This window comes from Hylobates moloch, unplaced genomic scaffold, assembly GCF_009828535.3.
Source record: "Hylobates moloch isolate HMO894 unplaced genomic scaffold, HMol_V3 SCAFFOLD_17, whole genome shotgun sequence".
In the NCBI taxonomy this organism is placed as follows: Eukaryota; Metazoa; Chordata; class Mammalia; order Primates; family Hylobatidae; genus Hylobates; species Hylobates moloch.
Window position 1 is genome coordinate 10331778 of NW_026652292.1, and position 22336 is coordinate 10354113.

Sequence of the window (22336 nt, forward strand, 5' to 3'; positions counted from 1 at the left end):
GCCACAAACAAGTCTTAACAAATTTAAGAAGACAGAGTCAACATCAACTATCTTTTCTGACAAAAATGCTATTGAATTAGAAATCAACAAGAAAAACTTTGGGAACTTTACAAATACATGGAAATTAACATGCTCCTGAACCAATCAATCAACAATTTAATGAAATTAAAGGGCAAATTAAAAATTTCCTTGTGACAAATGAGGATGGAAACACATCCTACCAAAACCTATGGAACACAACAAAAGCAGTTATAAGAAGGAGTTTATAGCAATAAACACCTATATCCAAAAAGAAGAAAGATTTCTAATAAACAACCGGTGTACTTCAAGGAACTAGAAAAACAAAAACAACCTAAACTCAAAATTGGTAGAAAGAAGAAAACAATAAAGGTGTGTTTATTTTTTCAAAATTCTCAACAAGATACTAGAAATGCAACAGCACATTAAAAAGATCATTCACCATGATCAAATAGGATTCATCCCAGAGATGCAAGAATGATTTAATACATGTAAATAAATAAATGTGACATATCACATTAACACAATCAAGGATAAAAACCATATAATCATTTCAATAGATTCTGCAACGAATTTGATAAAATTCAACATCCCTGCATGATAAAACAAAAAAAACTCAACAAATTAGGTATAGAAAGTGTGCACCACAACACAATAAAAGCCATACATGACAAACCGACAGCTCCACGCTAATATCATACTGAACAAAGGAAAGCTAATAGCTTTTACTCTAAGGTCAGGAACAAGACAAGGATGCCCACTTTCACCACTTCTATTCAACATAGTACTGGAAGTCCTAGTCAGAGTGATTAGGCAAGAAACAAAAACAAAAGGCATTCAAATTGGAAAGGAGAAAGTCAAATTGTCTCTGTTTGCAGATGACATGATCATATAAATGGGCAGCCCTAAAGACTCCACACACAAAACAAAGCCTTTTAGAATTAATAAATGAATTCAATAATATTGCAGGACATCAAATCAACACACAAAAATCTGTAGCATTTCTATACACTATCTGTACAGAAATGTACTTGCTGAAAAATCAAGAAAATAATTCTATTTATAATATTAATAGCTACAAAAAATTAGATATGTAGAAATAAACTTAACCGAGGAGATAAAAGGTCTTTACACTGAAAACTATAAAACTTCAATTAAAGAAACAGAAGAGGATACAAATAAATGAAAATAATATCTCATGCTCATGGGTTATAATAATTAATACTGTTAAAATGGCCATACTACCCAAAGTGATCTACAGATTTACTACAATCCCTACCATAATACCAATGATATTCTTTACAGAAATAGAAAACCTATATTAAAATTTGCATGAAAACAAACAAAAAAAGGCCCTTAATAGCCAAAGCAATCTTGAGCAAACAGAACAAAACTGAAGGCATCACACTATGTGACTTCAAAATATATGACAAAGCTAGAGTAACCAAAACAGCACAGCACTAGCTGAAAAACAGACACTAGACTAATGGAACAGAATGGAGAGCCCAGAAATAAATTCATGCACCTACAGCCAACTTATTTTCAACAAAGGTACCAAGAACTTACACTGGGGATACGATGGTCTTTTCAATAGATAGTGCTGAGAAAATTGATATCCACATGCAGAGGAATGAGACTAGACTCCTAATTCTCAGCATATACAAAAATCGACTCAAAATGGGTTAAAGACTTAAATGTAAAACCAGAAACTTTGAAACAACTGGAAGAAAACCTAGGTAAAATGCTTCACAATAATGGGCTGGGCAAGAATTTTTAAAATAAGACCTCAAATGCACAGGTAGCAAAACCAAAAATAGACAAATTAATATTAATATTAATAGGCAAACTGTTAATATTAATAGGCTGAGGAGACAATCTATAGAATGGGAGAAGATATTTAAAAATGATACATGTGACAAGTGGTTAACATCCAGAATATATAAGAAACTGCAACAACTCAACAGCAAAAACAAACAAACAAACAAAAAAAAAACCAAAAAAAAAAAAAAAACCCTAAATAACCCGATCTTAAAATGTGCAAAAGACCTTACTTGACATTTCTCAATAAAAGACATACAAATGACCAACAGGTATATAAAAAAATGCTAAACATAACTAATCATCAGGGAAATGTGAATCAAAACCACAGTGAGATACTACCTCACTCCAGTTAGAATGGCTATTGTCAAAAAGAAAAAGAAAAGTGTTGGCGAGGATGTGGAGAAAAGGGTGCACTTACATACTGCTCATGGTATTATAAACTAGTTCAGCCATTATGGAAAACAATATGTTCGTTCCTCAAAAAATTAAACATAGAGTTACCATGTGATCAAGCAATCTCATTCCTAGGTATATACCCAAAGAAAATTAAATCAGCATGTTAAAGAGATACCTGCACACTCACATGTTTATTGTAGCACTATTTACCATAACCAAGATAGGGAATCAACCTGTGTGTCCAACAATGGGTGAAAGGATAAAGAAAATGTAACACATATACAAAACAGAATACTATTCAGCCATTTAAGAAAAATGAAATCCTGTCATTTGTGACAACATGGATGAGCTGGAGGACATCATGCTAAGTAAACTAATCCAGGCACAGAAAGACAAATACCACATGATCTCACTCAAACATGGAATCTAAAAAAGAAGCTGGTATCATAGAAGCAGAGGGTAGAATAGTGGTTACCAGAGACTAGGAGAGGAGGAGGATGAACAGGGAGAGAATGGCCAATGGGTACAAAGTTACAATGAGATAGGAAAAGTAAATTCTGGTGTTCTGTTGCATAGTAGGGTGACTATAGTTAACAGTAAAATATTGTATATTACAAAATAGCTAGAAGAGAGGCTTTTGAATGTTTTCACCACAAAGACATGACAAATGCATGTGGTGATGGATACACACACTGCCCTGACTGGATCATTAGTATACAGCATACACATGTATCAAAACATCCAATTGTATCCCATGAACATGTACATGTGTCATTACAATGTGTCAATTAAAAAATTAAATAAGTGATTTTTTTAAATTTGAGAGCTTTTTCTATTATAATTTTAATGACAGAGCATATCTGGTGTTGAGGGCAGAATCTGCTAATGTGTAATTATGGTTCCATAGTGCTGTATCTTCTGGTAATATCTTAATTATTCTTAAGTTCCAACTTTTGGTATTATATTATATGAAGCTCCATTCAATGTGCAGTTGAAATCTAATACTTGGCTTCTATTCTCTTCAACGTTGCTATGCTTAATGATGTAATTCCATGTATGAGGTGATGCATCTTCCAGTAATTGGGGTGCATCATTCAGGTCAAGGCCAGCTGTGTAATTTTCAGTATGTGTATCCCTAGTTGACATGACATTAATAAACATGGTTTCATGATCTATTTGTACAAAAGTTATGATATTTTTGAATTTTACCAGTAAGCTGTTCTTCCATCAAACACTCTGTCTTCCTTCAACTAAACAATTAAGACTTCTTATTTATACCTTTTGAAGTGAATCCACACAGGTAAGCATTTGAAAGTTCTCTTTGGTTCTAAGACGACATTTATCATCGGGTTGATTTAAAATTTCTAACTGGGTAACAACAGGTATTTAACTTTTTAGCCTAAGAAAAGTGAAAATTTTAACTAATAGGTTATGGAGAATCTTATTTGACTTGCTCCAGTAGGAAGCACTTGATTTAAAAATTTTAAGTAACAGCACTTAATAAGTAACAAACTGCTGATAATTCACATCTTTGTGAACTCAAATAATTTTAATTAAAATATTTTTGATACTAGGACTATTATTTATATCACAATGAATAACAGTAATAAGATTTTACGAACATGCAGGTCCTATGTAATCCCTCTATCACTTCATTAAACACTGGCTATTCTTGCAGAGGATTACGTTTTTTATAGAGACTATTTTCTCCACATGTGTAACTATTTTCACCACATTCTTTTTTCTTTTTACGTTGCAGTACTTGTCATCTTCATGAGGATATTTAGCAAGTTTGCTCCTTGCAACATATCTATGATAATTCTTTCTTTATTACAAGCTGACACATACATCACAGAAAGCTTGTTTTCAATACTCACTTCGAATAGCATTTATCCAAAAGAAAATCCATCTGACTATCATCACAGCAGATGTTGGCCATTTTCACTGGTTTATAAAAATGTGTTGAAGGGGTTGTCAGAGTCAAGTGTTTGTGTTGATCAAATAACTCCTAAATTGACAGTCATTCATACGTTTGAGTTTGAAATAAAAATTCATGTTATTTATTTCTGCTTAACAGACTTTACCAAAAGCAAATTCATGAGGCCCACACATTCCTTGTTTCACTGTACTCCTTATTTTATAAGCTCTGGTTTTGACAAGACTCATCTCAGATGAAACGTATATTTTATCTAGATGGACACCTTAGTTAAAATCGTGCCTCTTTACATTTTCATCATGCAAGAGGTAAATGCCCAAATATTAGGGGGATGGTCGTGTAAAAGTAAGTCTGTCATTTCTGCTGCAGTTCACAAAATTCTGCCTCCTCATCCAGGCAAAGGACACTGGTGGCCTTCCTCTCTGTTATACTACCCCCTTCCCCCTGTTAATGGTCCTGCAAGAAAGATGTGGCTGTCATGTCTGGTGATGGGTACTCTCCGGGAGCTCTGTTGACCAGGGACCACTCTGTGGCACAAAGTGACCCTTTCACCTTCTCCTAGGCTGCCAGATCTCTGGAGCCACCATGCTGGCTCTGTCTCCCTCTTGGAGTCCTCGGGCAGGTGGGCACTGCTGTACTTTTTATCTACCTCCCTATTTAAAGCCTGGGGCCAGGGATGCAGGCATTGCTGTCCCCAGAGCCCACACCCTTCCGCTGGGCCGAGTGGGGGACAAAGGTCTTTGGCTCTTAACTTGCAATGGCTGGCAGAGTTAGGTCTGGGGCGGGAGGACGGAGAACCCCTTTAGACCATGTTCTCTAACACAGCCTTGGGTGATGGCATGCCTGTTCAGCTTCATGAAATCCTATTGTCAATAGTGAAATATGTTTCTGTCACCATCCACAAGCCTGGAGTGGAGGTGAGGTGAGGAGTAGGACTTGGGTACCCTGCTCCTTGAACATTACATAGATGTTTCTATATGCATGCTCAGGAGGTCTCTAACATTACGGCTAGGTTGCTTTTTGGGTTAGGAAAGCCTGGAGGACCTGTTTGACTATGAAAAGGTAGACAGTAGTCCTCATCTGAGTTGGTACCCGAGATTTAGTCTTCATAATAAAGTAACAGGCATGGTTGGATTACTTATGACAGCTAAGAAGAAAAGAGAGATGAAGAAGGAAGGTCTAGAGGAGAGATGGGAACTGATGGTGGTAGGTGGAGTCTAAGGGGAAAAGGTAATTGAGAAACCCCCTTTGGTGGGAAAGTTAAGGGATCTAACATGTCTTGTCTTCAATGTCTGAAGTTTTTTCCTGGTCTTCTCTGTGCAGTTACCTCCCTGACTGTCTCTCAGCCCTAGAATGTCTCTTACTCAGGATAGCCTTAGTGGTGTTTTGAGTAAGGAAAGCCCAGGGGTGAGGTCAGCATGGGGAAGGGCAGGGCTGGAAGAGTAGAGTGGGAGCCAGAGTCACGCCCATGAACCTGCGCTGGTAGAGAGTACAGCTGTAGCACTGAATGAGGAGTGATCATTCCCTTGGTGTGATTCCATCCACATCCACACCTTTCCACGTCCCCAGCTGCTACCCACACAAGAGAGGAAGGCCACTTTAGCGGGGACATGAGCAGGAGACTGAGGGACAACTCAATCCCTCATTTCAATGTCTTCAGGTTTTTTTGGAAAATGTATGTAGCCTATATGATATTACCTTCCAATACCGGTTAATTTTTTCAGATGTTTATGTCTTTCTCTGAAACAAAATTGAACATGCTTAAGGACAAGGAGTAGATTTTAAGCCTCTTTGAATCTGCCAGTACATCTAGCACACAGAGTGTCTTCAACAGATATTATTTAACAGGACATAGAAGACCATTAATCTCCATAGATGAAAATAAATGTCTATCGATTTCGTTTTTAAATGATGATTTTTACAAATGCAGTCAATGAAACCCAGGATCTAGGGTAAGACTGCCTACGTATGAAAGTTTGTTTATTTATTTATTGAGATGGAGTTTCACTCTTGTTGCCCAGGCTGGAGTGCAGTGGCGCGATCTCGGCTCAGTGCAGCCTCCATCTTCCAGCTTCAAGCGATTCTCCTGCCTCAGCACTCTGAGTAGCTGGGATTACCGGCGCCCGCCACCATGCCCGGCTAATTTTTGTATTTTTAGTAGAGACGGGGTTTCGCCAGGTTGGCCAAGCTGGTCTCAAACTCCTGATCTCAAGTGATCCACCCGCCTCGGCCTCCCAAAGTGCTGGGATTACGGGTGGGAGGTACTGCGCCCGGCCTATTTATTTTTAATAGAGATGAGGTCTGACTATGTTGCCCAGTCTGGTCTTGAATTCCTGGGCTCAAGCGATTCTCTCATCTAGGCCTCCCAAAGTGTTGAAATGATAGGTGTTAGCCACCATGCCCAGCCTGTATGAAGGTTTAAAGACTGGTTCCACACAACCTGTGTGACCTTGGCATATTACTCAATGTCTCTGTGCCTCAGTTTTCTGATCCAAAAAGCCAGCATTGAGCATTGTAACAGTATCTCCTTCCAAGGATTGTTCTGGGGATTGGTAAAATACCCAAAGCATTTGGCACACTCCCTGGAAGCAGTTACAAGCTACATGCTTCCCCACCAAAGGGGATTTCTCAGTTATCTTCTCCTTTTAGGCTCCACCCACCACCATCTTTTTCCATCTCTCCTCCAGCCCTTTCTTCTTCATCTTGCCATTGTTTGTGCAGCCTCACATGCTTGTTTCAATGACACCATCTAACAATTCCCTAATTGTTGAGGCATGTCTACTTTTCTTCATTCCCAAGTGTTGACCCCTTGAAGGGAAGCAACTGGCCTTTGATCTTCCGGCCCCACTTCTCTTGCAGTATCATCTGGAAAAGCTTTATGAATTGTACTGAAAGACCTCCAGCAGGTGGTCTATTCTTAAGGGCAGAAAGATAAGACCAGTTGCTCGGGTCCCCTCAGCCACTCATCTGAGCTAAGAGCCAGAGGCCATGAACATTTTAAGTCTGGTAGGCCTCATAAGAACCTGTCCTCTTCTTTCAAGGAATTAGGGTGTCTGCTTTAGGCCTGCAAACCTCTTAGATGTCTGTATCAGTGGTCTCCAGGGTGGAGGTATGTACAAAACAGATGACCCCCACAAAGATACTGGGAAGCAAAGTTAGAATTTTTTTTATGGCTACTGGATAACTATTTTTAATCTTTACTTCTTTGTAATCTCCATTTTTATGGGTGCTATAGTAGACAGAATTTAATAATATTATATGTCTTAAATATCTAAATAAAAAGACATATACACACATGAAAGGCATTTTCTCATACATGCAGGTTGTGATACAGTTTCTGTGGCTGTGAAAATGTGAAGACATGAAATTATATGAATTAGGTATAGACACAGGGGTGACCTTGGTGGATGCAGGGAAGAGAGAGTTTGTGGTTTTATGCTTAGGAGCTGGAGAGAGGTAGCTTCTCCTCCTCCACTTGTGGTGCTAAGAGGTCATGCAAGCCCTTCTGGAAATTTCCATAGTATTATGTCAATCAGCATGTTTTCTCAAAATTGCCTTAAGTTCAAAGGTGCAGGCTGGGTTGGGGTCTTGGACATCTGAATGTCACAATCATAGCACATCTCTGCCACAGCTATTACCAGGAAAAGCCCCCAGCAAACGTGTTTCACCTTTGAAGCAGTTAGAAGGTACTATTGCCTCTCTCATAGGCGGTAGGAAAAAAACACTTGTTCATTCTGGATAGCTCTCCATTGACCGCTTGGAGCAGGAGACAACAAATTTTTCCTGTCAAGGGCCAGATAGTAAATATTCTTGGTTTTGCCAACCACATGGTCTCTGTCACGGGCACTCCATTCTGCCCCTGCAGGGCCCAAGCCACCATGGATGATACATAAATGAATGGGTATGGTTGCATCTCAGTAATGTTATTTATGGATACTGAAGTTTGAATTTCATATAATTTTCACATATTACAGAACATTAATCATCTTTTGATTTTCTCCCCCCAATCATTTAAAAATGCAGTCATCATTCTTAGCTCATGGGCACTACTAAAACAGATGGTGAGCTACAAATGGCCCATGGGCCATTGTTTGCTAATGCAGGCTTGGAGAAAACACTATCACACTAGAGCTTTTATTTTTTGAGTGTGGATATCTTCCCTGTGTTTAATGTGATATAGATGAATTAAAGTTTGGTTTTTTTTCTTATGTAGCTAATTTTTCATTAAATTCCTGGATGTTTATTAATAAGGGATAATTCTAAGAACATATAAATACGGAACAGAGAATCAACATAATCTCTTTTGTTGTCAGTTTTTAGATATTGAATGTCACTGTGGTTATCTTCTTCTTTTATAAGATGTGCATAAAAATAAAATTACCTTACTTAATAACATGCAAAAACTAAATGCTAAAGTAGCCCAACTCCAGGCAGGAGTGGATCTAACAGGCTGAAGGTGAAAAAAATTCTGACAGAAGAAGAAATGGGCATTCTTTTTATCACAACCAAGATATATATTATTAATATTGGGTGGCATTTATGATGTCAAAAACAAAATAAAGAGTATTTTCTGCCTTTCTCCCTATGATTCAGAGAAATACTGAAATGTAAATATCAATAATCAACTATAAAAGCAGCTTGGCTTGCCTTGATTTCAAAGCATGTAATTTAGCATCATAATGCAGTTTGAGAAAATTGCTATGCTCTACTTAGTGGTCACTAGAAATTCCAATAGTCTGAGGACGTAGAGATCTGCGTGCCAGGTTCTGAAGCAGAGAGTCAGCTCTGCCAGCCTCAGTCCCTGCTGGCACTCATATATATCATTAGGAAAGAAGGAGAGAGCTGTACTGTCTGCAGACCAGCAACACAGTCATTCCAGTTTACTTAGCAATGTGCAGCTTGATAATAAATGCAATTCTCAACCTGTTTCTAATTATATCGATTTTAGAGTTAAGATAAGTGTTCTCTAGCAATCTAATTATGACATTTGACAGATTATGTTGCAAATGGCTCCAGATACTGGAAAACACTTGCGTTTTATCATGTGACCTGTGGTTGTATTCAATTGAAAATATATATTTAATCCAGGAGAGCTATATAATTGATTGAACCATTTGCAATTGCCAACATCCAACCTTCACACAATAATTTTGTGATTCAATCTATTAGTATGTATGAAATAAATTGTCTGCCTTTCAAAATATGCTACATGTTTAGTAAATATGTTTTTGTTCCAAGCTTGCCAAATAGGTAGACAATATCATGAAAAAAACACTTACCATCATCAAGCATATGTCTTTCACATCCTGCAAATGACTACGTCCTTGGGCTACTTTTATTCATTACATAAGTGAATAATGATGTGCTAAACATTAGTATTGCTTCTTTCAATTTTTCTTTTTGACAAAATGAGCTTACAATCGCCATTTGCCTCCTTTCATTCAGATTATACCAAGGTAGCCTGAATTAAAGTCATATTCTGTTTCTACCATTATCATTACAGACATTGATAGAAGCAGGTCACAGTGCTTGTGGGGACAGTGGACACAGACACACACTTTTCATTTGGGAGTGTTATTGAAGCTCCCACGCAGAGCCCACCCCCTGTGGACAGGCCACCCAGTGGGGTCCTGATTACACACCTGTGCTCGTGCGGTAGGTGCCGGTGTGTGCTGGCGGCAGAGGGTCCCCCTGGCTCTGGCTGAGACTCCTCATAGGGGGCTTCTGATAGACGCGGTCTTCATAGATGGGATCTATGTGGTGTTCTGGGGACTGCAGAGCCCGCAGCTCTGGGCCCAGGTGCCCATGCTGGCTGCTGTATGAGGCTCGGGACCCAGCTGAAATAAATCAACAGAGGGACATCAAGGCTCAGGCGACCTCCTAACAGAACTTGTTTAATCAAAGACATATTCAAATTTTTTTGGACAAAATTGTTGAAATTCCCAGGAAACCAAACGAATCGCATGAAATGGCAGCAATATGTCAACCTAATCAGCTTGTCGGCATCACCCAGCTGCCTGGCTTTGCGACCAAACATGATCTCACTCTAAAAATGACAATGTTTCTGAGATAAACCCACGTGGAACAAGACCAGTGAAATGTTATTTTTCTCAAAACCTAATGAATGTAGCTAGGTTCTTCACTAAAGGAATCAGGTACATAGTCAATCCTAAAAATCTCTTATTAGCCCACAGCCCTCGCACCTTAAATTGTACAACAGAAATCATTTTAAATGGCGAGCTACAATGGCAAAGCCATCTTGATGTTGTTCCTAAAAAGTGAACTAGAATTTGTTCCCATCAGCAGTTTTTCCCTGGGAAAAGGATAAAGCAAAATGTTTGAACTTACAACAGCCTAAATCCCCGAGAGAAGCAGATATTAAAGAAAAAGGTTTCAAGTTATACTTTCCTTTACTCTGACCCTCTAAATTGAAGCATTTACATTTAGTCTGCCTCTCTCTGAAAAAGTTAGGAATGATTGCCACTAACTGGTTTAATGTATAAATTGCGGCTACACATCACTTTGCTTTGTAGTATTTCTAAATCCTTATTTGTGTCACTTCATTGCATGATATGGGAAGAGGTGTTGATGTGAGGCAATGCTATGGACCAGGGAACCATGAGAAAGTTTCTGAAGAAAGGAAGCCTCCGTACATCAGGAAATATGACTTTAGTGAGGGCGAAGAGGCTGGCTTAACAGACAGGCAAGAGGACGTTGATTCAGAGCCAATATTTTATCTGAGGTACAGTCAGAACCACTGGAGCAGAAACGTCAGGGAAATCATTTGCATTGGGGCAATGAGATGGCCTTGGGGCATCAAGGAGAGGTGGCATCTTCCATGTAGAATACAGAACACAGACAAGAACCAAAGGAGACAATGGATGATTTTGGGAATGAGCCTTCAGCTACATCCTACAACTAATCCCCACATGGCGCAATGGGATTTAAGTGGCAACTGTCTTTCAGCAGCCCTAGTTCAGCCTCTCCAGTCCGGACTAACATATCAGGGTGCTGGGATTCCTTGATCTTGGCCATGTCTGGACAGATTTTGCCTTCCTCAGGGACCACTTCGAAGCCAAAGTCTTCAAATGCTGCATGTTAGGTCTGTTTCGTCAGGAACATATAAACTCAAAATTGTAATATTCTTGTCTAGAATATTTGAGAAAAAAAGCCATTGTAAAGTTTTAAAATTATCAATAGAAAAATGTTTTACTGGTATATTTAATGTGGGCTAATTTAGATTTAAGTACACAGAAAACAGTATTCCTGAATAATTGGAGAAGTGGTGACAACCCTATGAATTCAGTGTTAATAAAAACCACTGAGTATTTTGAGGAGGAGAAAGGGACACGGCAGGCAAATTCCTTACCTTTCTCTTTGCTGGTAATTAAATTCTGATTTAGATAGCGCTCCGATGAATGATAGATTCAAAATAACTGTTTTGCATAATTAGGTTCATTGCATCTGATTTATCAAATGCCAACATCACTCTGAATATTATCTCAAGCTTATATTTTACAGGAATATATTTAAGTACAATATGCTTTGAGTTCCTGTTGTCAATTCTTATTCCTAAAGGTTTTGAAAATATTGCTAAGGATTTAAAAATGTAAAAATAAAAATAAATAGTCGTCACATCCAAATGCAGAGATAAATAAAAGTTATCCATCACTGGTACATTTAGAATTGTTACTTTATCACTACTCCTTTATTCTAAGCCTCAAAAAAACATCCAATGATGACCAATGAGAGGATCTGCTGAACTTTTAAGTGGTAACACGGTCTTAGGGTATATGTAAAAATCGTCTTATTACATGCATTTATTTGGCATTCAGAAATTTTCATTAGTGGCATTAATCAAATTGATGACCAAGGGTGCTAGGCAAGGAAGAAGAATCTTAAGGTAAGGTCTACCTATGTCGATATCAGTCTTTTGGTGTGCTGATATTATTATGAATGTAATAATCAAATTAACTATCTGAATAGGATACTATACTTTTTTTTTACATATTAGAGTGCTCTGAGTAAAACTATAAGCTCGTAGTGTTTCCCTGTGTAAATGCTTATGCAAAATACAGTTACATATGTAAGCATTATGCATAGTTCTGAATCAGACAAGGCATTTTAAAAAGAACATTATTTACACTTCTTTTTATCCACTGTGATCAAGTTTTGATTGCTCAAGGGTGGCACAGTTATTGGCAAGAGAGACATAGAGAACTATGGGAAAGAAAAGGCCCAAGGAAACCAAGGTTAAAGATGTCACTGCTGGAATTCACGTGTTCTACTACCCGTGTTCAAGAAAGAACATGTTAGATCCAATGCGAACAAGGCCTATTTTATTCGGGGCAATTTCAAGAAAAAAATTCTCACACAATCTTTTCTGGGAATCTGCTACAAAATGTCATTAGATGGTGTATATATTTGCTGATTGAAATAAAATGTCCTTTTGTTTAGTAGTAATTTTTTTCATCGTTATGGTCTATTTGAAAGTGATTCTCAAGCGTCACACTGGACTCAAAACGTTATTCATGAGAATTTACATTTTTGCCAGGGACTGGAACTCTGTTATTATAATAAGAAAAAATGCTGGAGAAAATTCAACTTTGTCTAAAACGTTATAGATGTCAAGGCCAATGTTCTTGCCAATTACGCTGGTGGAGAACAATCCTGGGAACCTGGCCTTGACCAAGACCCTGCAGGATGGCAAAGTGCAACCAAAACATGGACGAGCCAAAGAGAAAAGGGGAAGTAGACCCACAGACCAGACCAACTGCCCTGATGGTTTCCCCTGCCGTGACAGACATAATGTCATGCAATCATAATACCTGTGTCTATAAAGCATTTCATGACCAAATACTGCAACAATTCCTACATCATCCAGCATTAATGTCTCAATTTTATAATAGGGTTTTGCTCTTCCTATTTCTTCTCTTCACAGGACAAAACTGGGGCCTAGAGAGCTCAGGCACTGGCAATTTTTCATATACAATGCGTTTCTGAAAATGAGCTTGAAGACTCACAGCTGAAACATGGGTACTTGGCTTACAGGATAAGGAAGATTTCACGATGCAGGAAGACTAAAGGGTATTGGAATTTCTCTAGATATATTCTGTGCCGGGTCCTGCTCCTACAGGTTCAGAGAGCCCCCCAAAAACTGGGAAGGGCTTTCAAGCTGATCTAGGACTAAGCCTGAGGTATTTGCTGTATAAGAACTACCACATATCCTGTCATGGAACCTCAGAGCCATCTCTCCTTCAGCACAGCTACAGGTGACCTGAATGGATGCTTAAACAGCTCAGAACCTACGTCACTACTGACCACTTGGCTGTGGGGTTGGTGTCGGGGGAGCGAGGAAAGGGTTCAGTCCTGTGGCAGGGAGGCAGGTAGGGATCCTAGGGACCCAGAGAGGTGGGCAGAAGGGACCACTGGAGAATGAAGGGACACGAGACCTCAGACATCCCCTGCTTCTATATTGACGCGTTTAATCCTTGGCTCTCATTTCCATGTACAACAACTATGAGGAATTGTGACAACATGGCTCAGCCTCAAATTCTACACATGAAAGGTGGTCTTGGGGTGTTGATGTTCAATGGTTTAAGGTAAACAGAAATCGTATCTAAAGTAGTAATTTTACTGCTGTTTCTTGTGTCACTTTTGCCCAAAGAACCTGAAATAAGAATATGTGAATTCTGTCCCAGATCTATCTATAACCAGCTGGATAAACCCAGGAAACTCACCAAACTCTTTGATCCCCAGTTTCCTCAAGTGTAAAAACAGAGATAATAATATAAATGGTATTGTTGGAGGGTCAGATGAGAGAGACTATGTGTGAAAGTGCTCTGCAATTGATAAAGCAACATCAAAATAGGTGTCCCCATGCCAATGAATCTTTGAATCAATAAATTATGTCACCTCATGAAAATATATCTTTTGATTTGACAAAATAGTTGAATATCTCTTACCATAAACTATCTAAATTTCAAAACAACTTGAAGATTTCAATTTGAAATAATCTAAATAACAACCATTTTTCTGATAATTCTGTGAAGTATTATTGCAAAATGTGAATGTTATAGTTTTATCTTTTCTTAAAAATGTGTGCTTTCTAATGGATTATTGCAAAAAATGCAGGAATGCATGACGTTCATAAGGAAAGAAAACACTGAAATGACCACAAAAAGGTGACATCCTTTTTAGAAAGGAATAGGGCATAAATTAAATCTCCAAATTGAAAATAACAAATACCTACTAATTCAGTAGGAAGCCAGTGACAGATCTCAGGGGGTTCTTGACACAGAAAGTAATTACAAGGCTGAAAAGGGCTACATATGGCTCACCGCCTTGTGTCTTGCCTGTTCCTGTTCCACACCATGTTTTCCTTGAGTCAACAAGGCTCTGTTTTCATTTGGCCAACAAAACAATGTATTTATTATTTTTGGAACGATTTGCAACTAAATTTCTATGTACTAGATTTTACATCTATCATTTATACGTACTAGTTAATCCCTATGGATCTATATATTCATTCAACACATTCACCAAGTACCTAGGAACCTCCATGAGTTGAGGATGCCCTAGTGCTCAAGACAGACAAGGTCCCTGGCTTTGAAAATAAGTTATTACATGCAGGAGGATGGAGGTAAAGGTGTTAAAGAAAAATGAGGCAGGGCAGCGAGAAAAGAGATAAAGTGTCAGGAGGTTGTGGTGTTGGGATAGGCGGATCAAGAAAGTTCTTTCTGAGTATCCGACATTTTAGCAGAGAGCTGCAGACAGTAAGAGAATGAGCCTCACTGGAGAAAGAGCTGTGTGGTTCTCAGGCGGAGGGGACCAGCAGCAGACACGAAGGGTCCCTCCAGGATTTCAGAATATACAGAGAAGTGATTTTATGTGTACTGAAACCACATTGTCTTTAAAAGAAACACCAGTAAGTATATGAAATCTTTACGAGTTCATACTACGATTGATTGTATGAATGAAAGGATTTTTTAAACTCAAAATTTCAAAATCACGGAAACACATTTTTATCAGAAGGATTTGCAGCACTCAATAGGAGATCACATAACCTTGGGAGAACTGCATAGCTGAAAATCCAGCTCCAACTACTTGGGTTTTTTTTTTTTTTTTTTTTTGACATTTCAATTTTCATTCCTTAGAATAGGACTAATTCTCAAATCTTAGTTTATTCCTCAAACAATCATCTAGAAAATTTGCTGAAAATGCTGACTTCTGAATACAACCCCCAAGAGATTCCGATTAGGTCAGCCAAGTGGGATGCATCAATGTACATTTTAATGGGCACCCCTCATGCCTCCTGGTTCTAATGCAGGGATCACACCGTGAGCCATCCTGTCCCAAATAAAGGAGAAAAAGAGGAGATGGGCATATTTATTTTCAAAAAATAAGCATCTAATGTGTTACACCTTCCATTTATCATTTGTTGCTTTATTCAAATAATTCCACTTAATATAGGTTATGCCAATTATTTTACTACATTAATAAAACAGGTCCATGCTGGGTTTTTTAAATGGGAATCCATTCATATTATTGTATTTATATACTCTATAATCTATGACTCTCCAATTTAATGCAAATTCACCTGCCTTTACAAAGAAATATATTTTTCCATGTTTTCATTTTGCAGTATCAATATGGTTTATAAGGACATACTGCCATGTATCTGGTCTCTTCAAATTTAGCACCCAGTTTCAAATGCTCCTTTGCAAAGAAATGGAGGGAGAAAAAGAAGGGTCTAAATGACATAGTATTCACATAGCCAGAGTCAGCAGGCTTAATGTGTTTGTGAACAGTTCTTTTGTTATTGAGATAAAGTGCTGTTGTACAGAGAAAAAAGTAAATTTCTTATGATATGAAGAAAAGTCCAAAATAAAATTGAGGTTTTTAAAAACTGTACGGTCAGTTAATGCATTGATAATTATTAATGAAACTACAACTTTGAAGGGTGAAAGGGAACTTCTGTAGAGAAAGGTGGGGCCTGGACTAGACGCCAATTTTTCCCTCGCAAATCTACATTGCTATTGTTCCTTTGTGGACACCCTGATTTTAGAGGTATGTCCCATGATGATCGGTCAGCATCGCTAGGCAACATGGCTTTAAAGGTAGTCAGCCTGTACTCTGTGATAGCTGATGGCTTTGAAATAGCTAGTTTCTGGACTTTGAACCTCTTTAAATGTTTGGCTTGATACCTGTTATCATGAAACTCCAGGGGGAAAAGGTGATAACAGCATATAAATACTTTGAGATATACAAAAACTAACATAACTTTGGTTAACATTAGCTCAGAAATGTGTACTAGGTAAATTGTTGAGAGGAGCAAACATTACGTCTTAGATCTGAAGAATACCTCATCATAATAAAACTTAAAGAAGGCACATTAAGAAAGGTGTGCCTCAAACGCTACTTCAGGAGTATCCATGAGGAACTGGGCACATTCACATTCTTCCTCCTGAACTCTGTTTACTGTGATTTACTTGTTTTATTCTTGATTTTTGCTTTTGACCTAAATCAAAACTCCAAAGTCTCCTTCCTACTCCTATGTTAATTCAAAAATTAAATTTGCTACTTATTAAAGGGCCCCAAAATATTTCCCCATGTGTTTTGAATCAAGCCTATCAACTGAATTTCATTTGCAAATGATCATTACTTTGCTGTAATTAATCTGACATCTTATATCATGTTGTTATAAATGTAAAGATATAAAGACACATTTCTCATATAGGTTAAGAGTCATATTTCAGACTTATGTTTGGAAGGAACATTGTTAAGTCATATGATTTCAAAGATAAAATTGCACTGAAACCAATACAACAGGCCATCTGATAATACAAAATGATCTTATTATAAATCTGTTTTTGGAAAGAAAAAAATGCCCTTCTATTTCATCATATTTCATAAATGTTAGATTTTCTTATATTATACTAACTTAGTACAGCTTTGCTGCTATCACTAATAACTTGAATACTATGCAGTCTCTGGCAGCGTACAAAACACAGAATTTGTTCCTGTAACTTTCCTGATGAGGTTTTCCGATACAATTTATTGTCATGATTAAACCTCATCACACCTTTTACAAAATGAATACTGTAAACTATTGGGACTCAAATACTTTCCAGCAAAAATAATTTAAAAGCCAAAATCACTGCCCAGGACATCATGGTAAGCATGTCCATGTGATCTCATCCCTATAAAAGCATATGCCCCTTGTTCCTGTATTTTCTTTTTAACCACAAGCATTTATTCCCAAACTGCTAGGAAAACACGCTTCCTTTGTTCCGTTCTTTTTGTGACAGGCAGGCATCTGGAACATAATGATAGTGGTAACGGAGTATAATGAGTAATGTGGCGTCCTGTATCAAGCTTTGCATTTTTACTTTCAGTGGAAGGTTGTTCTTCCTCTCTAGTGAAATGGATGGAGTGTAATACCCCACACCTCATGCACGGCTTCAACTTAATGAAGAACCGGTAGGAACCTATGGCTGAGGTGGTATTGGTAATAGTGAAACATATGAAGTACACGGGGATGGTTTGACACCTGCAACCAATATCTGTTTTGGGTTTCCTATCTCACTGGAAGTAGAAAGTAGAACCAAATTTACTAGCTATGTATTTTGGTGTTTTTCAAAATGCCACATGCATATCAATGCCTTAATTGGAATGCAGGTTCTGGCGCAGTGGGTTTGAGGAAGGGCCTGAGGTTCTTCACTTCTAGCAAGTTCTCAGGCAATGCTGGTGTTGCTGGTCTGCGGACCACCCTTTGAGAAGCTAGGACATATTTGTTTAACTATGAATACATATCTGGTCGCTAGGAGCCCTGGAGACAGACTATCAACGCCATGGTCTCTCCTGCCACAGTGCTAGGATTACAGGTGTGATCCACTGTGCCCAGCACTCCTGCTTTGTTAGGCAAACACAAGTGGCCTCAATAAAGGCACAGGTCAAGAGTATAGCTAGACACTGGCAATGCAGGTGCTCATCAGCCTGGGCTCTGCAAGCACAAGCTGTGCTGGCCAGGACAACTGTGACCATTCTATCAGCTGCTACAGAGTGACTGATTTTAGTTACAGTTGGCAGGGCCCCACACCAGGGGGACCTCAAAGGCCTTAATGAGCAGGATAGCTGGGGCAAGAGTCGCTTCTAGTGGGGAAGGAGCATCTTTCATCTCCAGGGTGGCCTTTTTTTTAAGACAGGGTCTCACTATGTTGTCCAAGCTGGTCTCAAACTCCTGAGCTCAAGTGATCCTCACACTTCAGTCTCTCCAGTAGCTGGGACTACAGGGGATCGACCACCACGTCTGGGTCAGGGTGGATTTTTTAGACATGGGTGGGCTGGAACATTTTTGCTCTGATTATGGTGTTTCTTGGGTGATTCTGGAGAGGCAGGTATCTAGGTTCCCTGCATTGCCACAATACATACATATGTAAGGATAGCTCAGGGCTTCTCAACCCTGAAAGAACATGCACGGCATTTGTCTGGGAGACTTTTTTAAAGAGGAGTGATGCTGTGAGTGCACTCCCAACCAGGACCTCAGGGGAGGGGCCCAGGGAATGGAATAGCTCAAAGATTCTCCAGGCGTCTCCAAGAAGCATCCAATCTCTGGATGGCTAGGGGTCAAACTAGTAGATTTGGGGCTAGATGTAGGATTTTGAGGAGCATGTGTCAAGGTTTGGTCCTCAGCAGACCCTTTAAGGCTGAAGCTTCAGAATATCCCCAGAAATACCCATTCCTGAAAGTGAGGGAAGGAAGGAACCTCTTCTTAGATGAGGTTTTAGTGTCGGAAGTCTGCGGGTACCTTTGAAAGTAGAGGCTGCTTTTTGCCCCTAGCATGCTACACCTAGGGGCATGTCCCTAGCATGCCTCCTGCTGGGAAGTCCCTGGGAGGTCACAGGTTGTGGCCAGGCAGAGATGGCAGGACATTTCCCGCCTCTACCTTTTCCCTTTCCTTCTGCAGGTCTCTGGGCTGGATCAAATGTTACGTCTGAGGAGGGTGGGGTCAGTGCTGTGACAATCATGTATGTCTTGTGAACTCTTGCCATAAAGAACTACTGTAACCATATCCTTCAAGTGAGAGATAGTCCTGACTGAAGCTAGGGAAAAGACCCTACCCAGGCACCCTAAACCCTTCTTAGCTGAAACCAGGTAGAATAAGAAACTATGGAGTGACCGAAATTTTGAATTTGTAATATCTTTGTACAGAAGAGCAACATAATTTGACATCAGACTTGTAACAAAAGTCTTTTGACATGAGCATGTAAAGAAATTTAATCTGTGAAGGTTAATTTTTACCTGGGAGAAGCCTCATATTTAAGATTTGCTTCAAACTACCTCTCCTCCCTGGGAGTAGCTTTTGGCAGCTACTGGGAGGAGCGGGCCCAGAGTCTTCACCACCACAATCTTCTGTTTGTCCTGATTAACTACAGATGCAGGGCAATCTATGACTTAGTACTTTATTAATAAGCCACTTACCAGAGTTTTTAATGGCCATGTTCACACAGATATTCTTCCTTATCAAGGAGGGGGATAAAATTCAACGAGTGGCATTTTATTTCTCAACAGCTGTGTCTCAATACCCCATTGGTGGAATATTCCAACAGCGCATATGGAGTCTGGCTTCCAGACCTCATTATTATGGATCACTATGAATATTTCCATGGAAATAATCCAGAACAAGGTGCTCCCAATCTACATTTTTTTTTTTTTTTTTTGTTATATCAAGATGCAAAGCAGACCTGTGGGCTGAAGCTTCAGAGAGCCCAGAAGTCTCCATTCTGCTTTCCAGAGTGCTGACTGCTGTGGGAACTAAGCTAAGTATTCATTTTTGATTATGTAGCTTCTGCCCATCAAAGGGGTACAGATGAACTTTTCAAGGTATGAACAGGAATAAGGCTTAACAAGCAAGAATAGGATTAAACATGCAGTTGTCTTTGTAAATGGGTTCAAATATTTTGAAAAACATGTAAATGAAGATACATCTCAACATCCTAAACAGAGGCCTTTTTCCTCAGATTGCATAAGATAAGTAATAGGTAGGCTACACAAATTCCCTTTAAATAATTACAAACTTAGCCTCTAAAATGCAAACTTAAAATGTATTCTCCCTATATCATTTTTTCTACTGCTTTGTATCCTTCACCAACACTCACAGAGTGACCTTTGTCATAACTCCAGAAGAAAAAGATACCCTAACTCTCAACATAATTTAGAGGGAGGAAATGACAAACAGCTTCACAGATTAGTAATTCTCTGTACTTACATTTTATAACCTCTCTATATCAACATTTTATTAATTTTTATTATTTTATTCAACATAATATTCAGCATATATAAAATGAGTTGGAGAAGAGAGGAATTCTGTTATGTAATAAACAGTTCTAAGGAGAACTGAAATTTTCCTTTGATTCTTTTCCTCTCAAAAGCTTTAATATGTGTGTATGTGCATTTATATTTTAAAGTTCAGTTAGTTATTGGGTTATGTATGTATAGTGATCATTTGAATCGCAGTTGTATTCATTAAAACATTAATTTTCTAATTCAATACAAAATTGATGAAACCAATCTATAGCTAAAATTCTCCCACCTCCTTTTTCAAATGTTGTCATTATCCAGAGAATACTGTTAACCAACCAACTGGTTTGGTACCCTAGTGATGTTGGTGATGCTTTCTAGTACAGAAAGTCGATTTGTTTTGACTACATACAATAAATACTACATATCTGAAAAAACCTACCGAGTTGGGGGAAAGGGGACTGTTTTTGGTCATGTAAATAACAACAAGCAAACTGACTACTAGGGTCTAAATGTTTGCGCTCTCTTTGCCCCCCAATTCTTATGTTGAAAGCTAACTCCCAATGTGATGATGTTAGGAGGTGGGGCCTCTAGGAGGTGATGAGGCCATGAGGGTGGACATGTCATGAGTGGGATTAGTGCCCTTACACCCCAGAGAGAGAAAGGTGAGGACACAGCAAGAAGGGGCCATTGATGAGCTGAAAAGTAGGCCCTCATGGGACAATGAATCCGCCAGCACCGCACCTTGATTTTGGACTTTCCAGCCTCCAGAACTAGCAGAAATAAATCTCTGTTGTTCGTAAGTTACATAATTTATGATTTTTTAAATAGCAACCTAAACAGACTAAGACACTGACTCAGTCATGGAAAAAGCTGTGGCATTATCTACTTCTAACCAGCTGAGCTTAAGACCTGAATGATGAATGCCTTTGTGTGTGTGTGTGTGTGCGTGTGTGTTCATGTATCCCTGTGTGTGTGTGTATTTCTTATTCTAAAGAGAAATAAATACTGACTTCCCCTTTCTACATCAATTTTCTATTTTGGTCTCTCTTTTTCATGCCACTAATTCTTTCCAATTCCTCAGTAATCTTTGATAATTTATCATATTTGAGAAAGAAAAACCCAGTGACAGCTTCTTTCCACAGTGTCAAGGCAGTATTTTCCACTGTGCATTCTTGAGTTAGAATTTCTGGAGGGGAAGGCAGGGCATTCAGACTGGCAGTCTTCCTTCAGAATGAGTGATGGGGGTTGGGGGAGCAGTCCCAACTTTCTCATCACTCCATACGCTTGTACTATCTAATGTAAACCAGCATCTATAACAGAAGTCTAGAAGTTTCTTGAAGAGAACACCTCTTAGAGTAAGCACTGGCTACAGGGTCACCATTTTGGTAGGAGAGATGTTTGTCCGGGGGTGCCAACTTAGAACTGTCTTGAACACTGCCTTTCAATGAATCCCTCTATCTTCAGCCCATCTCTCCCCAGCCCCACCCCCTCAAGCTCAGCTCTGACCCTTGGGCCTGTCCAGGAATTCACACAAGACAGCCAGTCCACCTCCAAAGTCCAGACAGAGCTCATTCTCAAAAGATAGCACTTCTATATTTTAATTGCTTATCATTTTACTTTCTAGAAATTCTTAACTTGGCTTGCTTGTTGGTGACACTCAGACCCTGGTATCTGTGTTTTTGTCTCCTTTTTTTTTTTTTTTTTTGAGAAGGAGGCTCACTCTGTTGCTCAGGCTGGAGTGCAATGGCACGATCTCGGCTCACTGCAACCTCTGCCTCCTGGGTTCAAGCAATGCTCCTACCTCAGCCTCCTGAGTAGCTGGGATTACAGGCACATGCCACCACACCTGGCTAATTTTTT

General features: G+C 39.0%; 1 protein-coding gene across 7 annotated transcripts in view; it reads right to left on the reverse strand.

Moving 5' to 3' along the window:
* The window catches only part of CTNND2 (catenin delta 2), a 931369-nt gene that overhangs the window by 385673 nt on the left and 523360 nt on the right, over positions 1 to 22336 (reverse strand). For all 7 annotated transcript variants that reach the window (XM_032135942.2, XM_032135940.2, XM_032135941.2 and 4 more), the window contains one exon: positions 9814 to 10008. In XM_032135942.2, the coding sequence (XP_031991833.1) occupies positions 9814 to 10008 (195 nt within the window). The remainder of the gene's footprint in view (positions 1 to 9813; positions 10009 to 22336) is intronic.